The sequence below is a fragment of the Coregonus clupeaformis genome, chromosome 31, assembly GCF_020615455.1.
Source record: "Coregonus clupeaformis isolate EN_2021a chromosome 31, ASM2061545v1, whole genome shotgun sequence".
Classification (NCBI taxonomy): Eukaryota; Metazoa; Chordata; class Actinopteri; order Salmoniformes; family Salmonidae; genus Coregonus; species Coregonus clupeaformis.
This window is the reverse complement of record NC_059222.1, coordinates 34,945,003-34,968,370: the sequence shown is the minus strand read 5'-3', so window position 1 is coordinate 34,968,370 and position 23,368 is coordinate 34,945,003. Positions and strand designations below refer to the sequence as shown.

Genomic DNA, 23,368 nt, shown 5'->3' with positions numbered 1-23,368 from the left:
TGATATTTCAGTATTATTATAATATTTATTTTTAATTAGCAAATATTTCAAAAAATTTGTTTTTGCTTTTTCATTATGGGGTATTGTGTGTAGATTGATGAGGGGAAAAAAACAATGGAATACATTTTAGAATAAGGCTGTAACGTAACAAAATGTGGAAAAAGTAAAGAGGTCTGAAAACTTTCCGAAGGCACTGTATGTGGTGGTCATCCCTAAGAGTTGTGCAAAGTTGGTAGAATATTATTCAAAATTATTCATAGCTGTACTGGCTGCCATATATATATATACCCCAAGTATTAACTCTGGAGTGTGAAGACATATGCAATCAAGACATCTTCGTTTAGTTATTTATTATTGATTTTTTTTTAAATCTCTAACTTTCTTTCACTTTGAATATGTGGAGTAGGTTGTATAGATCTGTAGGGGGAAAAAATCAAATGTAATCCCTTTTTAGATGTAATGTTAAGGCAGCAAAATATGAAGACTGAGCAAGGGGTGTCTAGACTTTAACTAGGCACTAGGGATATTGGAGCGATCACATTTATCAACAAGACATTTGCTTTTCAGCAAATGTTACATATATACACTACTGGTCAAAAGGTTTAGAACACCTACTCAGTCAAGATTTTTTCTTTATTTTTACTATTTCCTACATTGTAGAATAATAGTGAAATAACACATATGGAATCATATCGTAACCAAAAAAGTGTTAAACAAATCAAAATATGTTTTATATTTGAGATTCTTCAAATAGCCACCCTTTGCCTTGATGACAGCTTTGCACACTCTTGGCATTCTCTCAACCAGCTTCACCTGGAATGCTTTTCAACAGTCTTGAAGGAGTTCCCACATATGCTGAGCACTTGTTGGCTGCTTTTCCTTCAGTCTGTGGTCCGACTCATCCCAAACCATCTCAATTTGGTTGAGGTCGGGGGATTGTTGAGGCCAGGTCATCTGATGCAGCACTCCATCACTCTCCTTCTTGGTAAAATAGCCCTTACACAGCCTGGAGGTGTGTTGGGTCATTGTCCTGTTGAAAAACAAATGATAGTCCCACTAAGCCCAAACCTGATGGGATGGCGTATCGCTGCAGAATGCTGTTGTGGCCATGCTGGTTAAAAAAATCACTGACAGTGTCACCAGCAAAGCACTCTCACACCATAACACCTCCTCCTACATGCTTTATGGTGGGAAATACACATGGAGATCATCAGTTCACCCACACCGCGTCTCACAAAGACACAGCGGTTGGAACCAAAAATCTCCAATTTGGACTCCAGACCAAAGGACAAATTTCCACAAGTCTAATGTCCATTGCTCGTGTTTCTTGGCCCAAGCAGGTCTGTTCTTCTTATTGGTGTCCTTTAGTAGTGGTTTCTTTGCAGTAATTCAACAATGAAGGCCTGATTCACACAGTCTCCTCTGAACAGTTGATGTTAAGATGTGTCTGTTACTTGAACTCTGTGAAGCATTTATTTGGGCTGTAATTTCTGAGGCTGGTAACTCTAATGAACTTATCCTCTGCAGCAGAGGTAACTCTGGTTCCTGTGGTGGTCCTCATGAGAGCCAATTTCATCATAGCGCTTGATGGTTTTTCCAACTTCACTTGAAGAAACTGAAAGTTCTTGAAACTTTCCGTATTGACTGACTTTCATGTCTTAAAGTAATGATGGACTGTCGTTTCCCTTTGCTTATTTGAGCTGTTCTTGCCATAATATGGACTTGGTCTTTTACCATATAGGGCTATTATTCTACAATGTAGAAAATAGTAAAAATTAAGAAAAACCCTTGAATCAGTAGGTGTTCTAAAACTTTAGACCGGTAGTGTATATGTATATTTTTTGTGTGTGTGGGAAAAACAAAAACATGAAACAATGAAATGTAACTTTCATTCACTCCTTCACCTTAGTGTCCCATATCACTTTAGCCTTCCATTTCTACCATTTCTGGGATCCAAAGAGCACCTTAACACTATATCTTACATCGAGGATGCACTGATGTGTTAAATCTTCCCCCCATTTCATTCACAGACAGACAGTACATTATTTTCTTCTCTCTACCCAAAATGAGTTCAGCTGTCTCGTCTCTCTCCCCATCTCCCCCCAGGATACACTCTTAGAAAAAAAGGTGCTATCTAGAACTTAAAAGGGTTCTTCGGCTGTCCCCATAGGAGAACCCTTTGAAGAACCCTTTTTGGTTCTAGAAAGATACAAGGTAAAACTCTATCGGGCTCCATGTAGAACCCTTTCTCCAGAGGGTTCTCCGTGGAACCCAAAATAGTTCCGCTTGGAACCAAAAAGGGTTCTATCTGGAACCAAAAAGGGTTCTTCAAAGGGTTCTCCTATGGGGACAGCCGAAGAACCCTTTTGGAACCCTTTGTTCTAAGTGTGGGTAGCTACAGTTGTCTGCCCCCATTTCACCTCTCACACACACACACACGCACCACGCACACACACACACTCTTGTCTCTCTACACACACACACTCACCGCTGTCAGCATTCATATTACGGTTTGGCTTCAGACAAATATGTTTCAGGCTATGAGAGACAGCCTTTGCACTCTAACTTTCACAGTTCAGTGTGTGTGTGTGTGTGTGTGTGTGTGTGTGTGTGTGTGTGTGTGTGTGTGTGTTTGTATGTGTGTGTGACTCTCGAGACCAAACACACACAGTAAAATAAAACTGCATTGTTTTGCACTTGAAGGTGCAATCTATAAGATTTCCACATGCATCATTCAATGTCCATGTAGTCTAGGTGTGACAGAAATATTGGATGCTTTTTTTCTGCAGTCATCTCCTGACATGAATCCTGAGAAATGAATCCAACCTGAAATGTCCACCCATCCTTACCTCACCTCACCTGACCCCATTCTTACCTTATCTCCCCTCACCTCACCCACCTTAGTCCAGCCTCCGCTCCGCTCCCCTCACCCAGTCTCGCCCCTCCTCACGCAAGTCTCAGCCCATCTCCCCTCACCTCACCCCTATTCACCCTCACCCCAGTATCACACCACCTCTCACATCCCCTCCAATCTCTCACTACCTCTCTCATCCCCTCCAGTCTCTCACCACCTCTCTCATCCCCTCCACTCTGTCATCACCTCTCTCATCCCCTCCACTCTCTCACCACCTCTCTCATCCCCTCCACTCTGTCACCACCTCTTTCATCCCCTCCAGTCTCTCACCACCTCTCTCATCCCCTCCACTCTGTCACCACCTCTCTCATCCCCTCCACACTCTCACCACCTCTCTCATCCCCTCCACTCTCTCACCACCTCTCTCATCTCCTGCACTCTCTCACTACCTCTCTCATCCTCTCCACTCTCTCACCACCTCTCTCATCCCCTTCACTCTCTCACCACCTCTCTTATCCCCTGCACTCTCTCACTATCTCTCTCATCCCCTCCACTCTCTCACCACCTCTCTCATCCCCTGCACTCTCTCACTATCTCTCTCATCCCCTCCACTCTCTCACCACCTCTCTCATCCCCTCCACTCTCTCACCACCTCTCTCATCCCCTCCACTCTCTCACCACCTCTCTCATCCCCTCCACTCTCTCACCACCTCTCTTATCCCCTTCACTCTGGTACCACCTCTCTCATCCCCTCCACTCTCTCACCACCTCTCTCATCCCCTCCACTCTCTCATCCCCTCCACTCTGTCACCACCTCTCTCATCCCCTCCACACTCTCACCACCTCTCTCATCCCCTCCACTCTCTCACCACCTCTCTCATCCCCTGCACTCTCTCACTACCTCTCTCATCCCCTCCACTCTCTCACCACCTCTCTTATCCCCTTCACTCTGGTACCACCTCTCTCATCCCCTCCACTCTCTCACCACCTCTCTCATCCCCTCCACTCTCTCACCACCTCTCTCATCCCCTCCACTCTGTCACCACCTCTTTCATCCCCTCCACTCTCTCACCACCTCTCTCATCCCCTCCACTCTGTCACCATCTCTCTCATCCCCTCCAGTCTCTCACCACCTCTCTCATCCCCTCCACTCTCTCACCACCTCTCTCATCCCCTCCACTCTCTCACCACCTCTCTCATCCCCTCCACTCTCTCACCACCTCTCTCATCCCCTCCACTCTGTCATCACCTCTCTCATCCCCTCCACTCTCTCACTACCTCTCTCATCTCCTGCACTCTCTCACTACCTCTCTCATCCTCTCCACTCTCTCACCACCTCTCTCATCCCCTCCAGTCTCTCACCACCTCTCTCATCCCCTCCACTCTCTCACCACCTCTCTCATCCCCTCCAGTCTCTCACCACCTCTCTCATCCCCTCCAGTCTGTCACCACCTCTCTCATCCCCTCCACTCTCTCACCACCTCTCTCATCCCCTCCAGTCTCTCACCACCTCTCTCATCCCCTCCACTCTGTCACTACCTCTCTCATCCCCTCCAGTCTCTCACCACCTCTCTCATCCCCTCCACTCTGTCACCACCTCTCCCCACATAAAGCTCTAAAGGACCCTGTGTCTGCAGAAATGTGACAGAAAGTTTGATTCCTAAATGGGCTTTGACAAAGAAATGCCTTACTAATGCTTTTTACAGTATTGCGTATGTATTTGTGTGTGTGCACATGTGGGTGTGTGTGTGTTAGAGAGAGAGTGTGTGTAAGAGAGAGAGAGGAAGAGAGAGAATCTGTGTGTACATGTGTGCATGCGTACGTATGTACGTGTGTGTGTGTGTGTGCGTGTGCGTGTGTGCGTGTGCGTTATTAAAGCCCCTTGCAATGTCAGCATAGACTAGGCTAAAACTTGTTCGGATAGGAGGAGACAGGGCTCAGGTTTGGGTTTAGTGCTGGAGTAGGGGCAGGAAGAGGACAGGGGCAGGAAGAGGACAGGGCCAAGCAGAGGACAGGGGCAGGAGGAGGACAGGGGCAGGTAGAGGACAGGGGCAGGTAGAGGACAGGGGCAGGTAGAGGACAGGGGCAGGTAGAGGACAGGGGCAGGAAGAGGACAGGGGCAGGTAGAGGACAGGGGCAGGAAGAGGACAGGGGAAGGAAGAGGACAGGGGCAGGAAGAGGACAGGGGCAGGTAGAGGACAGGGGAAGGTAGAGGACAGGGGCAGGAAGAAGACAGGGGCAGGTAGAAGACAGTGGCAGGAAGAGGACAGGGGCCGGAAGAACACAGGGGCAGGTAGAAGACAGGAGCAGGACAGGGGCAGGTAGAGGACAGGGGTAGGTAGAGGACAGGGGCAGGAAGAGGACAGGGGCAGGTAGAGGACAGGGGCAGGACAGGGGAAGGTAGAGGACAGGTGAAGGTAGAGGACAGGGGCAGGAAGAGGACAGGGGCGGGACGAGGACAGGGGCAGGTAGAGGATAGGGGCAGGTAGAGGACAGGGGCAGGAAGAGGACAGGGGAAGGTAGATGACAGGGGCAGGTAGATGACAGGGGCAGGTAGATGACAGGGACAGGGGCAGGTAGAGGACAGGGGCAGGTAGAGGACAGGGGCAGGAAGACGACAGGGGCGGGCAGGAAGAGGACAGGGGGTGTTAGAGGACAGGGGCAGGTAGAGGACAGGGGCAGGTAGAGGACAGGGGCAGGAAGAGGACAGGGGCGGGCAGGAAGAGAACAGGGGCAGTTAGAGGACAGGGGCAGGTAGAGGACAGAGGCAGGAAGAGGACAGGGGCAGGTAGAGGACAGAGGCAGGAAGAGGACAGGGGCAGGTAGAGGACAGGGGCAGGAAGAGGACAGGGGCAGGAAGAGGACAGGGGCAGGTAGAGGACAGGGGCAGGTAGAGGACAGGGGCAGGTAGAGGACAGGGGCAGGAAGAGGACAGGGGAAGGTAGAGGACAGGGGCAGGTAGAGGACAGAGGCAGGAAGAGGACAGGGGCAGGTAGAGGCAGAGGCAGGAAGAGGACAGGGGCAGGTAGAGGACAGGGGCAGGTAGAGGACATGGGCAGGTAGAGGACAGGGGCAGGAAGAGGACAGGGGCAGGTAGAGGACAGGGGCAGGTAGATGACAGGGGCAGGTAGAGGACAGGGGCAGGTAGAGGACAGGGACAGGTAGAGGACAGGGACAGGGGCAGGTAGAGGACAGGGGCAGGTAGAGGACAGGGGCAGGAAGAGGACAGGGGCAGGTAGAGGACAGGGGCAGGACAGGGGAAGGTAGAGGACAGGTGAAGGTAGAGGGACAGGGGCAGGAAGAGGACAGGGGCGGGACGAGGACAGGGGCAGGTAGAGGATAGGGGCAGGTAGAGGGACAGGGGCAGGAAGAGGACAGGGGAAGGTAGAGGACAGGGGCAGGTAGAGGACAGGGGCAGGTAGATGACAGGGACAGGGGCAGGTAGAGGACAGGGGCAGGTAGAGGACAGGGGCAGGTAGAGGACAGGGGCAGGAAGACGACAGGGGCGGGCAGGAAGAGGACAGGGGGTGTAGAGGACAGGGGCAGGTAGAGGACAGGGGCAGGTAGAGGACAGAGGCAGGAAGAGGACAGGGGGGCAGGAAGAGGACAGGGGCAGGTAGAGGACAGGGGCAGGTAGAGGACAGAGGCAGGAAGAGGACAGGGGCAGGTAGAGGACAGAGGCAGGAAGAGGACAGGGGCAGGTAGAGGACAGGGGCAGGAAGAGGACAGGGGCAGGAAGAGGACAGGGGCAGGTAGAGGACAGGGGCAGGTAGAGGACAGGGGCAGGTAGAGGACAGGGGAAGGTAGAGGACAGGGGCAGGTAGAGGACAGAGGCAGGAAGAGAACAGGGGCAGGTAGAGGCAGAGGCAGGAAGAGGACAGGGGCAGGTAGAGGACAGGGGCAGGTAGAGGACATGGGCAGGTAGAGGACAGGGGCAGGAAGAGGACAGGGGCAGGTAGAGGACAGGGGCAGGTAGATGACAGGGGCAGGTAGAGGACAGGGGCAGGTAGAGGACAGGGACAGGTAGAGGACAGGGACAGGGGCAGGTAGAGGACAGGGGCAGGTAGAGGACAGGGGCAGGTAGATGACATGGAGAGGGGCAGGAAGAGGACAGGGGCAGGTAGAGGACAGTAGCAGGAAGAGGACAGGGGCAGGAAGAGGACAGCGGCAGGTAGATGACAGGGACAGGGGCAGGAAGAGGCCAGTAGCAGGTAGAGGACAGGGGCAGGAAGAGGACAGGGGCAGGAAGAGGACAGGGACAGGGGCAGGTAGAGGACAGGAGCAGGTAGAGGACAGGGGCAGAAAGAGGACAGGGGCAGGAAGAGTACAGGGACAGGGGCAGGAAGAGGACAGTAGCAGGTAGAGGACAGGGGCTGGAAGAGGACAGGGGCAGGAAGAGGACAGGGACAGGGGCAGGTAGAGGACAGGAGCAGGTAGAGGACAGGGGCAGGTAGAGGACAGGGGCAGGTAGAGGACAGGGGCAGGTAGATGACAGGGGCAGGTAGAGGACAGGGGCAGGTAGATGACAGGGGCAGGTAGAGGACAGGGGCAGGTAGATGACAGGGGCAGGGGCAGGAAGAGGACAGGGGCCGGAAGAGGACAGGGGCAGGTAGATGACAGGGGCATGTAGAGGACAGGGGCAGGTAGAGGACAGGGGCAGGGTAGAGAACAGGGGCAGGTAGATGACAGGGGCAGGTAGAGAACAGGGGCAGGTAGATGACAGGGGCAGGAAGAGAACAGGGGCAGGTAGATGACAGGGGCAGGAAGAGAACAGGGGCAGGTAGATGACAGGGGCAGGAAGAGAACAGGGGCAGGTAGATGACAGGGGCAGGAAGAGAACAGGGGCAGGTAGAGGACAGGGGCAGGTAGATGACAGGGACAGGGGCAGGAAGAGGACAGGGGCAGGAAGAGAACAGGGGCAGGTAGATGACAGGGGCACGTAGAGGACAGGGGCAGGTAGAGGACAGGGGCAGGAAGAGAACAGGGGCAGGTAGATGACAGGGGCAGGTAGAGGACAGGGGCAGGTAGATGACAGGGACAGGGGCAGGAAGAGGACAGGGGCCGGAAGAGGACAGGGGCAGGTAGAGGACAGGGGCACGTAGAGGACAGGGGCAGGTAGAGGACAGGGGCAGGGTAGAGTGAGAAAGGGGGAGAGCAGGATTTCCCAAAATTGACAAAACAGAACGTGAACTCAATCTTAAAATGTAAATAAATATTTTTCCAGTGAGGATTTAAAATCCTAAACTGTTTTAAAGCCACAATATCACATAATGCATTCGCTCGATTGGTTAAATGATTGTACTGGCACACTCTACTCATTGACAGTAGCTGTGTTTTTTAAGTTACAGATGTAGGACCTTCATTTGAGCCAGTTTGCTACAGCAGGAAAATAATAGTCCTACAGCAACGGGAAATGTGAATTATTATGTGGATTATAAATTACATTTTTGTAGGGGTTGATACATTGTTCATAAGGGAAAATCAAGTCTGAAATTTCAAAGTGGAAATTACAAACTTCAGAAGCCTTTTGAAACCTCAAAATACACTACATGTTTAAAATGTCCTGTATTGCAGTAAAGTTATCCTGCAAAAGGATGATAACTGTCACAAACGAGACTCCCGCTGTTCCTCCTGCTCACCACCAGAGGGAACCCTCTCCTGAGTATTAAACCCCTGAACTACATTTCCCACATACCTGGCTCTGATTACCGTTGCACCTGACTCCCATCAGTAGACTATTTAGGTGCTCTCAAACTCTCTCTCTTTGCGAAGTCTTGTTTACCCTGGTGATCATTCCTGAGCGTTTTTCGCCTGTGTCTGTCTACCCGTGGATTTACTCTGGACTGTTTTTCCCTCCTTGATTCTTTGCTGCCTGCCCTGGACTATATTCTTTACTGGACTGATTTTTTGTAAGCTTGCTGCCTGCCCTGACCTTATGCCTGTACCTGGATTACGAGTTGCCTTATCCCTACTGTTGTGTCTGCTGGCGATTGACCCTGTTTGTACGACCAAGATTGTAATAAAACTGCAAATGGATCCTCACTCTCCTGGAGCGTCATTACAGAAGACTTCGCCAACACACGATCCAGCAGCTCTGGTTCAGATGTCCACGGAGATCTCCACTCAAGCTCACCAACTGCGCCATTCATCAACAGCAGCTAACCCATTTAACTACAGTAACAGAGGAACTCGTCAGGGCGCTACAGAGGTTGCCGGTGTCGCTAACGAACCCAGCCCCTCCTCCACCGAACGCGAGTGTGGGCGCTTCTCCACCACCGTCACTCACAGTTAACCCACGTCTGGCTCTCCCTGATAAGTTCGACTGCAACCCAACTAAAAGTAAGGGATTTCACTGCAATGTTCATTATTCATTGATCAACAACCAGCTATGTATGTCACCGATGCCAGCAAGATTTCCTTGGTATGCTCACTCCTCGCTGACAAGGCGTTAGAGTGGGTGACGGCGGTTTGGAGAGGATGGCACTGCTTTTCCATCGTTTGGTACCTTTCTTCAACGCTTCCGGGGAAATATTTGAACACCCGGAGGGAGGTATGAGAGCTGATGACCGACTACTTGCGTTGAGCCAGGGCAGGAATACCGCAGCAGAATATGCTTTGACATTTTCGCACTCTAGCAGCTCAAACCGACTGGGTGGAGAGCACTTAAACTGCTTTTCGCAAGGGACTCAGCTTGGGTTGCAATCCGAACTGGCCTGCCGAGATGAAGGGAAATCGCTGAATCAATTCATCGAACTAACCATTCAGATTGACAATCTGATTCGTTCACGTCGTCCACTCAGAACGGTACCCACCAGCACACAATACCCGGTCACTCTGTCTCAAACTGAACCCATGCAGCTCGGATATACTCACCTGACTCCGGAAGAACAGAAACGCCGCATACGTCAACATCTCTGCCTCTATTGTGGTCAACCGGGCCATCTGAGGGCGTTTTGCCCCCACAAGACCACCTCCTCGTAATCCCTCTTGGTGAGTCCTTGTGTTCAAGCACATCATTCCAGTTCTTGCATCAAAGTACCTATAGTATTATCTCTAGAGGGCAATCATATATCCACATCAGCTCTAGTAGACTCAGGAGCAGCCGGGAACTTTATGTCTCACGAGTTTGCCCAACAACAACTCCCATTAATCTCCTGTAACTCTCAATTGGCAGTGGAGGCGCTAGATGGGACGGCCTCTCGGCGTGGGAGGGTCCTGCACACCACCGTGGACCTTCAACTACAGACCGGTACCCTTCACACTGAGGTAATTCGTTTCTACGTCATCTCATCACCTCATAACCCGGTTATTCTTGGACTCCCTGGCTACGTCAACATAATCCCCTCATCTCTCATGGAGGAGGGTCGTATCATCAAATGGGACCCGTCATGTCACTCCAACTGCTTAACTGGCAGCCCTTCACTCTCTCCATTCAGACCGTCACGCTAAAGGGCGAGCCGGCCCTTTTCCCCACTCTTCCCATTGAATACTCTGACCTCATCGAAGCTTTTAGCAAGACCAAGGCGATGGAACTCCCCCTCACCCGATCAAGCGACTGTTCCATCGAACTATTACCAGGCACAACACCACCGAGGGCCGAATCTTCCCCCTATCACAACCCGAATCAGAAGCCATGAACAACTACATCGAGGAGGAACTTTCGAAGGGGTTCATTAGAACGTCGACATCACCTGCAGCCTCTGGCTTCTTCTTTGTTAAAAAAAAGAGCGGTGGCCTACGCCCTTGTATCGACTACCGGGGGTCTCAACGACATCACCGTCAAGTTTCGATATCCTTTACACGCTGGTACCAGCTGCCCTAGAACAACTCCCGTGAAGCCAAGTACTTCTCCAAACTGGACCTCCGCAGCGCCTACAATCTCATTCGCATCCGGGGACGGTGATGAATGGAAGACAGCCTTCTCTACCAGCACTGGGCACTATGAGTATTTGGTGATGCCTTTCGGGCTGTCCAATAGTCCGTCCGTATTTCAGTCGTTTATCAATGGCGTCTTTCGGGACATGCTTAATCGTTGGGTAATTGTTTACATCGATGACATTCTCGTCTATTCCAACACCTATGAGGAACACGTGCAACACGTGAGAACAGTATTACAACGACTCATTGATCACCAATTATACGCCAAAGCAGAGAAGTGCGAATTTCACCAGACTTCCACGTCTTTCTTGGGCTACATCATCAACCAGGAGGGAGTCGCCATGGCCGAGAAGAAGGTCAAGGCCGTTCTAGACTGGCCACTGCCAGTAACCTTAAAGGAGTTACAACGCTTCTTGGGATTTGCGAACTTCTACCGACGCTTCATCAGGAATTTCAGCTCGGTAGCCTCTCCCTAACCTCTATGACTAAGAGAAATGCACCACACCTCACCTGGTCAACTACAGCACAGGAGGCTTTCGCAGAATCTCAAGTCACGTTTCACATCTGCCCCCATCCTCCACCACCTAATCCTGAAATCCCGTTTACAGTTGAGGTGGACGCTTCTAATACGGGCATTGGAGCCATCCTCTCACAGCGGCACGGATCCCCACTCAAGCTCTATCCGTGCGCCTATTACTCCCGCAAACTTAGTCCAGCCGAACAGAACTACGACGTCGGAAACCGAGAACTGTTGGCCATGAAAGCAGCTATGGAGGAGTGGCGTCATTGGCTGGAGGGAGCTAAACACCCGTTTGTGATTCTAACTGACCACAAGAATCTGGAATACTTGCGATCTGCCAAGAGACTGAATCCCAGACAAGCGAGGTGGGCTCTCTTCTTTACACGATTTGACTTCACCGTTACCTATCGTCCCGGTTCAAAGAACACCAAAGCAGGCGCATTATCACGCCAACACGACGGTGTAGTTCCCACTGAATCCAAGGAAACCCTGCTTCCTGAGTCTTAATCGTGGCCCCTATTCAGTGGGACATCATGACAGAGCTCACCCAGGCCAATTCACAAAAAGACCCCTCCTCCCGAATGCCCCCTAACAAAACTTTTGTACCTCAGGATCTCTGTCAGAAAGTGCTACAGCAAGTTCACTCCGTACTCAGCTCCGGTCATCCTGGAATCGCTGCCACTGTTCACCTGCTTCAGAACAGCTTTTGGTGGCCAACCTTGCAGGGCAGACACAATAAAATTCATTAACGAATGCACCACCTGTAACACAAGCAAACATCTCAGACAACTACCATCGGGCCTACTGCAACCACTGCCAGTTCCCCACCGACCATGGTCCCATCTTGCCATAGACTTTATTACCGATCTTCCCAAGTCCAATGGGAACACCACAATACTCACTGTCATAGATCGCTTCTCCAAGGCCTGCCGGTTGATTCCACTTCCCAAACTGCCCACAGCATTGGGAAACAGCCCGAACTCATGTGCAACCTTGTGTTTCGCTTCTATGGCCTGCCTGAGGACATCGTGTCGGACCGGGGCCCCAATTCACATCCAGAGTATGGTCAGCATTCTTCCAACAACTCAACATCAACATTAGCCTCACTTCAGGATATCACCCACAATCTAATGGTCAGACAGAACGCCTCAATCAGGAGATCACCCGGTTTCTCAGAGCCTACTGTCATCAGAACCAAGCAGACTGGAGTCGATTCCTCATGTGGGCGAGTATGCACAGAACTCACTCAGAAACCCTCCACCGGTCTAACTCCATTCCAATGTGTAATGGGCTTCCAACCTCCCCTATTTCCATGGTCAGGGGGAACCCACCGAGGTACCCTCTGTCAACGATTGGCTCCAGAGAAGCGAGGACATCTGGAGTCAGGCTCACACCCACTTGCTACGTGCTGTCAGGAGACTGAAGTTGCAGGCCAATCGTCACCGTCGCCCCCAATCCCGAATATACTCCAGGTCAATGGGTCTGGCTATCCACTCGAGACCTACGCCTCAGACTTCCTTGCAAGAAACTCAGTCCCAGGTATGTAGGTCCCTTCCAAATTGTTAAACAGATTACACCAGTTTCCTTCCGTTTGGCATTACCCTCTAATTATCGTATCTCTCCCACTTTTCATGTATCACTTCTCAAACCCGCTGGTGGTCCGAGAGCGGAGGAGGAGGAGCAGACCAGTGATCAGGGCCCCCACCCATCTTGGTGGACGGCGAGGAGGCATATCAGGTTCGAGATCTACTCGATTCCAGACGCCGGGGCAGGCTCCTCCAATATCTGGTGGATTGGGAGGGCATGGACCGGAAGACGATCCTGGGTTAATACAGAGGACATACTCGACCCCGCACTCATGACTGAGTTCCACAGGACGCACCCGGAGAAACCGGCCCCCGACCTCGAGGAAGACCCCGGCGTCGTTCGCCTCTTCGCGTCAGGAGCCGCTCGCAGGGGGGCTCTGTCACAAACGAGACTCCCGCTGTTCCTCCTGCTCACCACCAGAGGGAACCCTCTCCTGAGTATTAAACCCCTGAACTACATTTCCCACATACCTGGCTCTGATTACCGTTGCACCTGACTCCCATCAGTAGACTATTTAGGTGCTCTCAAACTCTCTCTCTTTAGAAGTCTTGTTTACCCTGGTGATCATTCCTGAGCGTTTTAGCCTGTGTCTGTCTACCCGTGGATTTACTCTGGACTGTTTTTCCCTCCTTGATTCTTTGCTGCCTGCCCTGGACTATATTCTTTACTGGACTGATTTTTGTAAGCTTGCTGCCTGCCCTGACCTTATGCCTGTACCTGGATTACGAGTTGCCTTATCCCTACTGTTGTGTCTGCTGGCGATTGACCCTGTTTGTACGACCAAGATTGTAATAAAACTGCAAATGGATCCTCACTCTCCTGGAGCGTCATTACAATAACATTAAGATCTTACATCAACAACTATATTCTGTAACACTGGAGATCTACCTTTTCAAGCCTGAGGCAATGATAGAATTTAAAGTTGTTTACTTACTATTCTGATCATTTTGACATTTATATCATGGCAAATAAACCTCCAATTGAATCAAGAGAGATATCAGGTGTGTTTGATTTAAGGTGTGTGTTGTGTGTAGAGCGAGAACGCCTGAGAGGAGAGAGAGTGTGAGAGAGATGGCAGGTGTGTGTTTGTGTTGAGTGCAGGTGCCCAAGGACAACTCTTCTCTTATTTCTCCTCAATCTTTTGATTTCCTCTCCTCCACTTCCTCTCCTCATCTCCTCTCCTCTTCCCCCTCTCCTCTGAAAGCTTTGGCCTCGATATGGAGCTTTGATATTAAAGAAGCAGTGCACCTGCAATAATCTGTGCCGTGAGGTGTGTGTGTGTGTGTGCTCTCAGCCCTCTAACAAACGGACAGCACTGTCAATGTTATTAGAGCAGTATAGAGAGAGAGCTCTGTAGACAACAAGATCTCATAGTTTTCCTTCGAAATTCAACTTAGTATGGATGGACGTCTATTTGTGTGCTTACAGGGTTAATCTGAATCTGAAACAACTAAAACGGTTAAGTTTAGGTATTAATTCCGAGTGGTTAAGGTTAGGGCTATGGTTTGGGGAAGGCTTAAAACAAAGTACGCTCCCAGTGCTCTTTTGTTTTGTGAGCGCTGAGGAAAGGCATATATCGACGTTCTGGGGATCTTTTAAACGTCCGAAATCGCCATCTATTTCTATTGATCAGTCTGCTTTAGAGGCCAGCGACCTCTCCTCCTACATACGGGTTAATGTGATAGTGTCGTTGTGTCTGGAGAGTGTGTGTGCTTGTGAACGTGTGCCTGAGTGGGTGTTTTGTCCAGATATATAGTTGTTTCTGTTTATTTTTGGGCTGCTGGCTGAGGGTATCTTTTGCATCCTCACTTGTCAGGCTTTAAACAGTAAGAACGCTCTGTTGCTGGATGGATGGAGGGAGGGAGGGAGGGATGGATGGAAGGAGAGGGGGCGTGTGGGATGTGTGAGCCAGCAGTAGTCCTGAATTAACCTTACACCTCGCCAGGGGCTGACAGGAGAGAGAGAGAGAGACAGAGAGCAGGCAGAGAGAGAGAGAGAGAGAGAGAGAGAGAGAGAGAGAGAGAGAGAGAGAGAGAGAGAGAGAGAAGAGAGAGGAAAGGGACAGAGGGGAGAGAGAGAGATCATTTTTCAGTGAGTTTGGACATCTGTGGGGGATGCGTGTGTCGATGTGTGTGTTTGTGAATGTGTGTGTGTGTCCACTCAGTGATGGTGTCCATGGCTAAAAGAGGTAAATACCTTGTCCTCAGTCTCACCACCATCTACCCTTAGGACAGGCACTCACATTACCACTGAGAGGTTACACACACACACAAACACACCTTTAGCCGTGGACAAGAGGTCAGTAACAGTGTGAGGTTATCATAATCACGAATATGTATGAGCATTGTACTGTACACAATGACAATAAAACGATAAGTCTGTTGTTATAGAGTTGAGTTGACTGTGTGTGTGTCTGCTACAGTCAACTCTCGATAAATGGAACAGATTCTAACTGGTGTGACAGTGTACACTGAACCAGAGTATCAGGAACAATTGGAAAGAATGTACTTGAATTGGGACACAGAGTTTCCATTTATAAGGGCTCAACTGTACTGCTTCTTTACTGAGTTGGTTGTGTGAAGGAAAGTTTACTTTGTGAAGAAACAGTCTTGAAAATGTTAATCTTTGTTGTCATAAACAATCCTTGGTTCCTGCCTGTGCCTGGTAAAGATATGAGGGGGGCCGTCATGACCTCCTCCTTACGACCATCTGGCAGAACGGCCAGAATATGTTCCATAAGTTATGATAGGAGACGGTGCCAGACACATGCCGGAACCAATCATATGAACTATGCCTATGTAACGTGTCTGTAACCAGTATATAAGGGAACTAACGGGACTGCCCCGTTAGAGCTCCTGATCGACATGTGTACTTGGTGCATTGAGTTGGTTGGAACCTCTCCAGCGCGTTAATAATAAACAATTATTAATTTAAGATTGACTTTGAGTGTCCCTGTGTAAGAATTTCCATGACAGTTGGTTTCAGCATCAGTATTCTCAGCCAGGTCACCCATGATAGAAGTAAGTTTTCAACGTCCATCCATGTCTGAGGGGACGACGGGAGATGACGTGGAAACCCGCCACTAGGGGGCAACAATGAGCGCTATTACCTTCAAATAGGTTTGGGTTTTGCTAGGGCGTTGTGGACGGGGATGGCGGATGGGCATAAGCGTTTGCCTCTGTAAGCATCTGCCTCTGATTCCAAAGGTTGCAACTCTTCTCAGCCCCCCTTCCTCTATAGCCTCTCTTTCATCACCCCTCCCCCCTTTCCTTTAGTCCCTCTTTTCTCCATGGGGTTGTTTCTGGACTGGGCCTTAATATTTATTTGATGCCTCATCAGTGAGACAGACCATAATATGAATGTTCTTGACAGGGCAGAGTGTGTTTTGGGAGTCACTTTTGTCAAATAATAAAAAAAGTAAAAGCTAAGTGCTTCGACAGCTGGATTCACACAAACACACACACACACACACACTCTCTCTCTCTCTCTCTCTCTCTATCAGTAGCCAAACATTCTTTAAGGCTGTTTCTACGCTTACAGATAATCCTCCGCCACTGTCAGCTGAACTCTCATCTCCTCCACAAAGCTCCTTACAAGAGTCGAAGCTTGTCACAGACACACACACACACACACACACAAACACCGACAAACAAACACACACACACACACACACACGCAGGGCAGAGTGTCTAGCGTAAAACCTTGACAAACCTCTGAATATCCCCAAGACACAGACGAGTAAGCCTCTCTCTCAGCACACACACACACACTTTCTCTCTCTCTCTCAGTAGCCAAACACTATGTGCATTAGACAGCTTACTCCTGAGGGAGAGGAACACTCATTTAAAATCTCCTGCCTAAAACTCTGGAAACCCAACAACCTGACACACTCACAGAAACACACATCCGCACGTACACACACACACCCTAACACACACACAAGCACGTACTTTCAGCTTAAATGAGAAGCCTTCCCCATGGAACAAAGTTGTGCTTCGGGATAAAACCTCTGTTTTGCGTCTCTCTGTGTGTGTGTGTGTGTGTGTGTGTGTGTGTGTGTGTGTGTGTGTGTGTGTGTGTGTGTGTGTGTGTGTGTGTGTGTGTGTGTGTGTGTGTAATGTGACAGCTCACACACTGTGCAGCACAACAGGCTGTGACAGGGGCATTATTTGCTATCACACAGTTCTCTGCCCCCTGACTATAATCTGCTAGAAGAGGTACACGCTGATGTGCTATGATGCAGGAAGACACACACACACAGCCTCAGTGGTTACTCAGTTGTTTGGGCAGAGAAGGGCCAATGTGTGGCTAGTGAGGTGAAACCTCCTGTCTTGTTCTAGGTTTCCCTGTGGATTGATACAGGAGTGCACACAGCTAAACACATTTACAGTGACTGGAGATTACTCTTCTGACACTTCATCAATTCACACACCCTTAACACACAGACTGCTTCATACAACTCCCTCCCTCATCTCCATAACTCCCCCTCTCTCCTTTGTCCCTCAACCTCTTTTTTGTGATGACTGGAGTGTGTTCACCTGATATTCTCTCTCTCTCTCTCTCTCTCTCTCTCTCTCTCTCTCTCTCTCTCTCTCTCTCTCTCTCTCTCTCTCTCTCTCTCTCTCTCTCTCTCTCTCTCTCTCTCTCTCCCTCCCTCCCTCCCTCCCTCTCCCTCTCCCTCTCCCTCTCCCTCTCCCTCCCCTACCTAGTGACGGGATACATTTTTTATACACTTACATATCAAGATATTATTTTTTATTTTCGTATCGTTTTGACAGTTTCACAATATTCTTTTTGCGGTAGTTGGCTGTACCTGCACCAAAACTCCAGTATTATTCCTTCATAGCTTGTTCTCCATCTTCTTTTTAAATAGGGAGCCAATTTTCTTCAGCACTTTATTTCCATGACTGATCAAAACACGTTTACTCATGATTCTCTCTTGTCCCTCTGCAGCAGACATACGGTGAGCAACATGTTTGGAACATTGAATCACAATAAAATCACAGTATCGAATCGCAATACATATAAAATTGTGAGAATCACAATATATATCGTATCGACACCTAACAGTCGATTCCTAGCCCTACTCCCCCCCCCTTCCCTACACCACCACCCTCCCTCTATCCTCTCCATCCCTACCTCTCCATCCCCAACCCCCTCCCCTCTCTCTCTTCCTCTTTCCTCCCCTCTCTGTCTGTGAGAGGTAGTTAAACTGTCACAGTGAGTTTGGCTGGCACCACCAATTCCATAATTCATTATGACAGCAACGTGAGCTGGAGAATCTACTCAGACATTTAAGCAAAGTCATTCCAACTCTCCCCAAAAGCCACCATGAAAGATCTGCTGTCTCATGTACTTTGTTTCAGGCAGATCTGTCTTTAAAAGGCCTTTCATTCCCATCACTTTATACATCATTAGGGATACTGCCTCAAACCACAAACACGCACGCACGCACACACAGACATGTATAACTATCCTTGTGGGGACACACAATTCAGTCCCATTCAAAATCCTATTTTCCCTAACCCTAAACCTAGCCCTAACCTTAACCCTAACCTCAACTTGAAAATCTAACCTTAACCCTAACCCTAAATCTAACCCTAGCTCCTAACCCTAAAACTAAAACTAACCCTAGCTCCTAACCCTAACCCTAACACTAACCTTAACCCTAACCCTAACCCTAAACCCCTTAGAAATAGCGTTAAAACCTTGTGGTGACCAACAAAATGTCCCCAGTTGGTCAAATTTTTGTTTGTTTACTATTCTTCTGGGGCCTTCTGGTCTCCACCAGTATAGTTAAACACGTCCGCACACACACACACACACACACACACACACACACACTGCCTCCAACCACAGTCACAGCTGAGTTCCTAATGAATTCATGTCTTATATTAGACGGCTATCATTATCTTTTCAGGCCTCCAGAAATCAATTTCTCTCACATTAGTGCTTGTTCCTGTCTGCAGATAAATCCCTGTAACTTCATTTACCAGCTCCAGAACGATTTAATAGTCTGCTGTATGGAATTGGTCTGTTCAAGACAGTTTCAGTTTACACACACACACACAAATGTAAAGCATTTGCACACACACACACACACTGATAGATTCTTCCTTGACAGGCAACATGTTGCTGAGCAACTCATTGAGGATGCAGAGAGCAGAACCGTGTGTGTGTGTCGTGTAATGATTTTGTTTTCTTATCTGTATTAGATGAGCCATTTTTACACCAACACATTATTAAAGTTGATCAGCTTCACGTGATCACAACATTATAGTGTAGACTATTACTATTCTCTGAGCACTTACTGCCACAGCACCTAGACCTACCTGGACCTGGTAACTCATTCTCTCTCTCTCTCTCTCTCTCTCTCTCTCTCTCTCTCTCTCTCTCTCTTCTTCTCTCTCTCTCTCTCTCTCTCTCTCTCTCTCTCTCTCTCTCTCTCTCTCTCTCTCTCTCTCTCTCTCTCTCTCTCTCTCTCTCTCTCTCTCTCTCTCTCTCTCTCTCTCTCTCTCTCTAGTGTTCTCAACTTCTCTCCATAGTTAGTGTTATCAACTTACTTGTTCTGGTGCTTGGAGCCCTGGAGGTGTGCGTGGTACTGTTCAATGGAGTTCAACACAACACTACAGACACTGCAGGAGTATTTGCTACGGAGACCTGATGAGAGACAAACACACAGACGTCATCATCACTGTCGTCGCCATCATCACCACTATCATCATCATTATCGTCGTCATCGTCATCATCATCATCATCATCATCATTGTGAAGCATATTTACTGTACAAAGGAAGAATGGAGGGGACCCAGGCATGTGATAGGTGTATGTGTCTGTGTGTGATGAGATGAGATGAACAGCGCAGAAACAGACGTGAGCTAATTAGGGCCGGTTTTGCAGGTGGTCGAGAATGAAGGACCAAAATAGACAGAGGAAGAAGAGATGGAGAGAAAGAAAAGAGAGAGGAGAGGGGACAGAGAGAGAGAGAGGGAGGGAGGAAAGGAGAGATGAGAGAGAGAAGAGAGAAGAGAGAAAGAAGAAGAGAGAGAGAAGAGAGAGAGAGAGAGAGAGAGAGAGAGAGATCTAGGTGCTGCTGTAGGCACTCTTGGTTGGTGACAGAAGCACCAGATCATCAGGACAAAATACAAACCCTCCAACCCAAAAAGGCCTGTGGTGTTGATGGTATCCTCAATGAAATGATCAAATATACAGACCACAAATTCCAATTGGCTATACTTAAACTCTTTAACGTCATCTTTAGCTCTGGCATCTTCCCCAATATTTGGAACCAAGGACTGATCACCCCAATCCACAAAAGTGGAGACAGACAGCGAGAGAGAGAGAGAGAGAGAGAGAGAGAGAGAGAGAGAGAGAGAGAGAGAGAGAGAGAGAGAGAGAGAGAGAGAAAGAGAAAGAGAGTGTGTGTGTGAGAGAGAGAGAGAGAGAGGCAGAGTGAGTAAGCTAGATAGACAGTAGCAACAGGTTGTAAACAGGCAGAGATCAGCCCGTGTAAGGGGTAATAATTATTAAATTTTTACAAAACCCAGCCCTAGTAAGAAATGTAATCAGATATCACTTTGCACACATAATTTCATGGGGAAAGACACGCCATGCATTGTTAATGAGTGTCTAGGAGGCAGTCTGAGATGTCTCACTTATAAGCCCAAATATATCATACTTTGAATAAAATGATGACTTGTCAATTTTAAATTGTTGTACAACATCATGGGTAAGCTCTGGGCATGGTCTTTCAGCTGAACAACTAGATTTTTTGCTTTAATACTCACAACTAATATTTTTGCCATTTGAAAGAAAACATGTACTGTATGTGCACAAGGTATCTTTTGAATAAAGTGGCCCCTTTGTATTTTACCTCTGCACTGAGAGGGTATAACTAGACAGGGTTAGGATTTTCTTCATGGACCTCCGCACTGAGACAGCTGGTATAACTAGAAAGGCAATGTCATCCAGAGGACACAATGCTTCTAAGTGACAACACAGTGTCGTGCACATTCACGTAATCAGAAAATAATTGGTTGGAGGTCCTTTACTGTCCCTACAATCATTGTGTGTGTGTGTGTGTGTGTGTGTGTGTGTGTGTGTGTGTGTGTGTGTGTGTGTGTGTGTGTGTGTGTGTGTGTGTGTGTGTGTGTGAGAGATTTATGAGTTGTTGATGTGCTCCGTGACTCTTTGACCTTTCGTCGTGGTAATTGGCAAAGCATGATGAAAGATGAAGTACTAATATACACACACCACTCTTGGAGGAAAGACAGGTCACTGCCAGGATTGTATAATATAGCATATCACTATCCCACATCCCTCAGATTGGTGTGTGGTCACACAAACACACACACACACACACACACTTAATGTCCCTTTCTGAAGCTATTGAAGACATGTTGTCTTTAAGAAGACAAACTAAGCCTGGCGAGAAATGTTTGGGCTTGTACCTGTTCGTGTGACTCTACACAATCCTTGCTGTTCCATAACGTGAATTTTAATCTGTTTTTTGAATCTGATTTTACTGCTTGTGTGATTTACTTGATGTGGAATAGCCTGGCTAGCTTCCATGAATAATTGGTAGCTAGCTACCCACGAAAATGTACATCTACCTTGCATAACATTTGTTTTAGATCATTTGTGCCTGTTTTATTAGCTGGCTAGCTAGATTATTATGATTCACATATAGCTAGCAGATAATTATGAAGTAAAATCTTTGCTTTGTGTATATCTTGTTTCATCTCTATTGTTACCATTGTCTTGGCTGGAAGAAGATTCAGTGAACGGAGAGGTGCAGCTTCAGGTAATACAGTAGGGGGAGTGTGAGTGCTTCTCAAATGTAATGTTTTATGCGTTCTCCAAACTCTTGCCCTCAGAAGAATGTACTCAAGAGAACATACTTTTTTTTAGAACTAACTTATTTCTTGACACCCGTTCTGAAACTGACTGCAGCTCTTTGTTAAGTGTTGCAGTGATTTCACTCACTGTAGTAGCTCACGTGTATATTGTTGAGTCATCCGCATAGATAGACACACAGGCTTTACTCAGAGTTAGTGGCAGGTCATTAGTAAAGATTGAAAGTAGTAAGGTGCCTAGACAGCTGCCCTGGGGAATTCCTGATTCTACCTGGATTATGTTGGAGAGGCTACCATTAAAGAACACCCTCCATGTTCTGTTAGACAGGTAACTCTCAATCCACAATATAGCCTGAGTTGTAAAGCCATAACATATACATTTTTCTAGCAGCATACTATGATCGATAATGTCAAAACCCGCACTGAAGTCTAACAAAACAGCTCCCACAATATTTTTATTATCAGTTTCTCTCAGCCAATTATCAATCATTTGTGTAAGTGCTGAGCATGTTAAATGCCCTTCCCTATAAGCGTGCTGAAAGTCTGTTGTTAATTTATTTACTGTAAAATAGCATTGTATCTAGTCAAACACCATTTTTTCCAAAAGTTTACTAAGGGTTGGTAACAGGCTGATTGGTCAGCTATTTGAGCCAGTAAAGGGTGCTTTACTATTCTTGGGTGCGGGGAATGACTTTTGCTTCCCTCCAGGCCTGAGGGCACACACTTTTTTGTAAGCTTAGATTGAAGAGACGGCAAATGGGAGTGGCAATATCGTCTGCTATCATCCTCAGTAATTTTCCATCCAAATTGTCAGACCCAGGTGGCTTGTCATTGCTTATCAGAGCACATGAATCATTTTGGGGTTCTTTTTTAGAGGGGAAATGTATGTGTGTGTGTGTGTGTGTGTGTGTGTGTGTGTGTGTGTGTGTGTGTGTGTGTGTGTGTGTGTGTGTGTGTGTGTGTGTGTGGTGTAACTTTACTATCATTTTGGGTTCCAAAAGTCCTCACAAGGACAGTAAAACAAGGAACATTTGAAAAGTGGGGACATTTCGCCGGGCACCAAACGGAAAAATGCTATTTTAGGCTTAGGGGTTAGGTTTAGGGTTAGGGTTACAATTGTGATTAGTGTTACAATTAGGGTTAGGGGTTAGGACTAGGGTTAGGAGTTAGGGTTAGGGTTAGTTTTAGGGTTAGGGTTAGGGGTTAAGATTAAGGTTAGGTTAAGGGTTAGGGTTAGGTTTAGGGGTAAATGAAAATAGGATTTTGAATGGGAATACATTTTTTGATCCCCACTTGGATAGTAAAACCAACATGTGTGTGTGTGTGTGTTTGTGTGTGTGATGTCCATGCTGCGTGTTTGTTTCCATTAATAAGCTGTTTTTTATTAATGTTTCCGACACGACGGACCCAAGCTGACCACATGCTCTTCGTAAATAAACACATACACACACACACACACACCCCGTGTGTGACCCTGTGGTGCGTAGTTAATAAGGTACTCATGCTAATTACACACAGAGAATGTGTGTGTGAGTGTGTGTGCTGGTGTGTGGGTGGGTGTGTTTGTTATAATTCAAGCGTAGGAGTGGCGACTCTGCAGCTAAATCACTCCAGATAAAGCAGTGTGTGTATGCAGATGTAGGAGATTGTGTGCGTATGTGTGTGTGTGTGTGT

At 48.1% G+C, this 23,368-nt stretch overlaps 1 protein-coding gene across 1 annotated transcript in view; it reads right to left on the bottom strand.

Annotated features, from left to right (window-relative positions):
- Positions 1–23,368, bottom strand: part of LOC121547082 (zinc finger matrin-type protein 4-like) — a 116,592-nt gene that overhangs the window by 7,804 nt on the left and 85,420 nt on the right. The window contains exon 6 of the mRNA XM_041858183.2: positions 19,403–19,499. Within this exon, the coding sequence (XP_041714117.1) occupies positions 19,403–19,499 (97 nt within the window). The remainder of the gene's footprint in view (positions 1–19,402; positions 19,500–23,368) is intronic.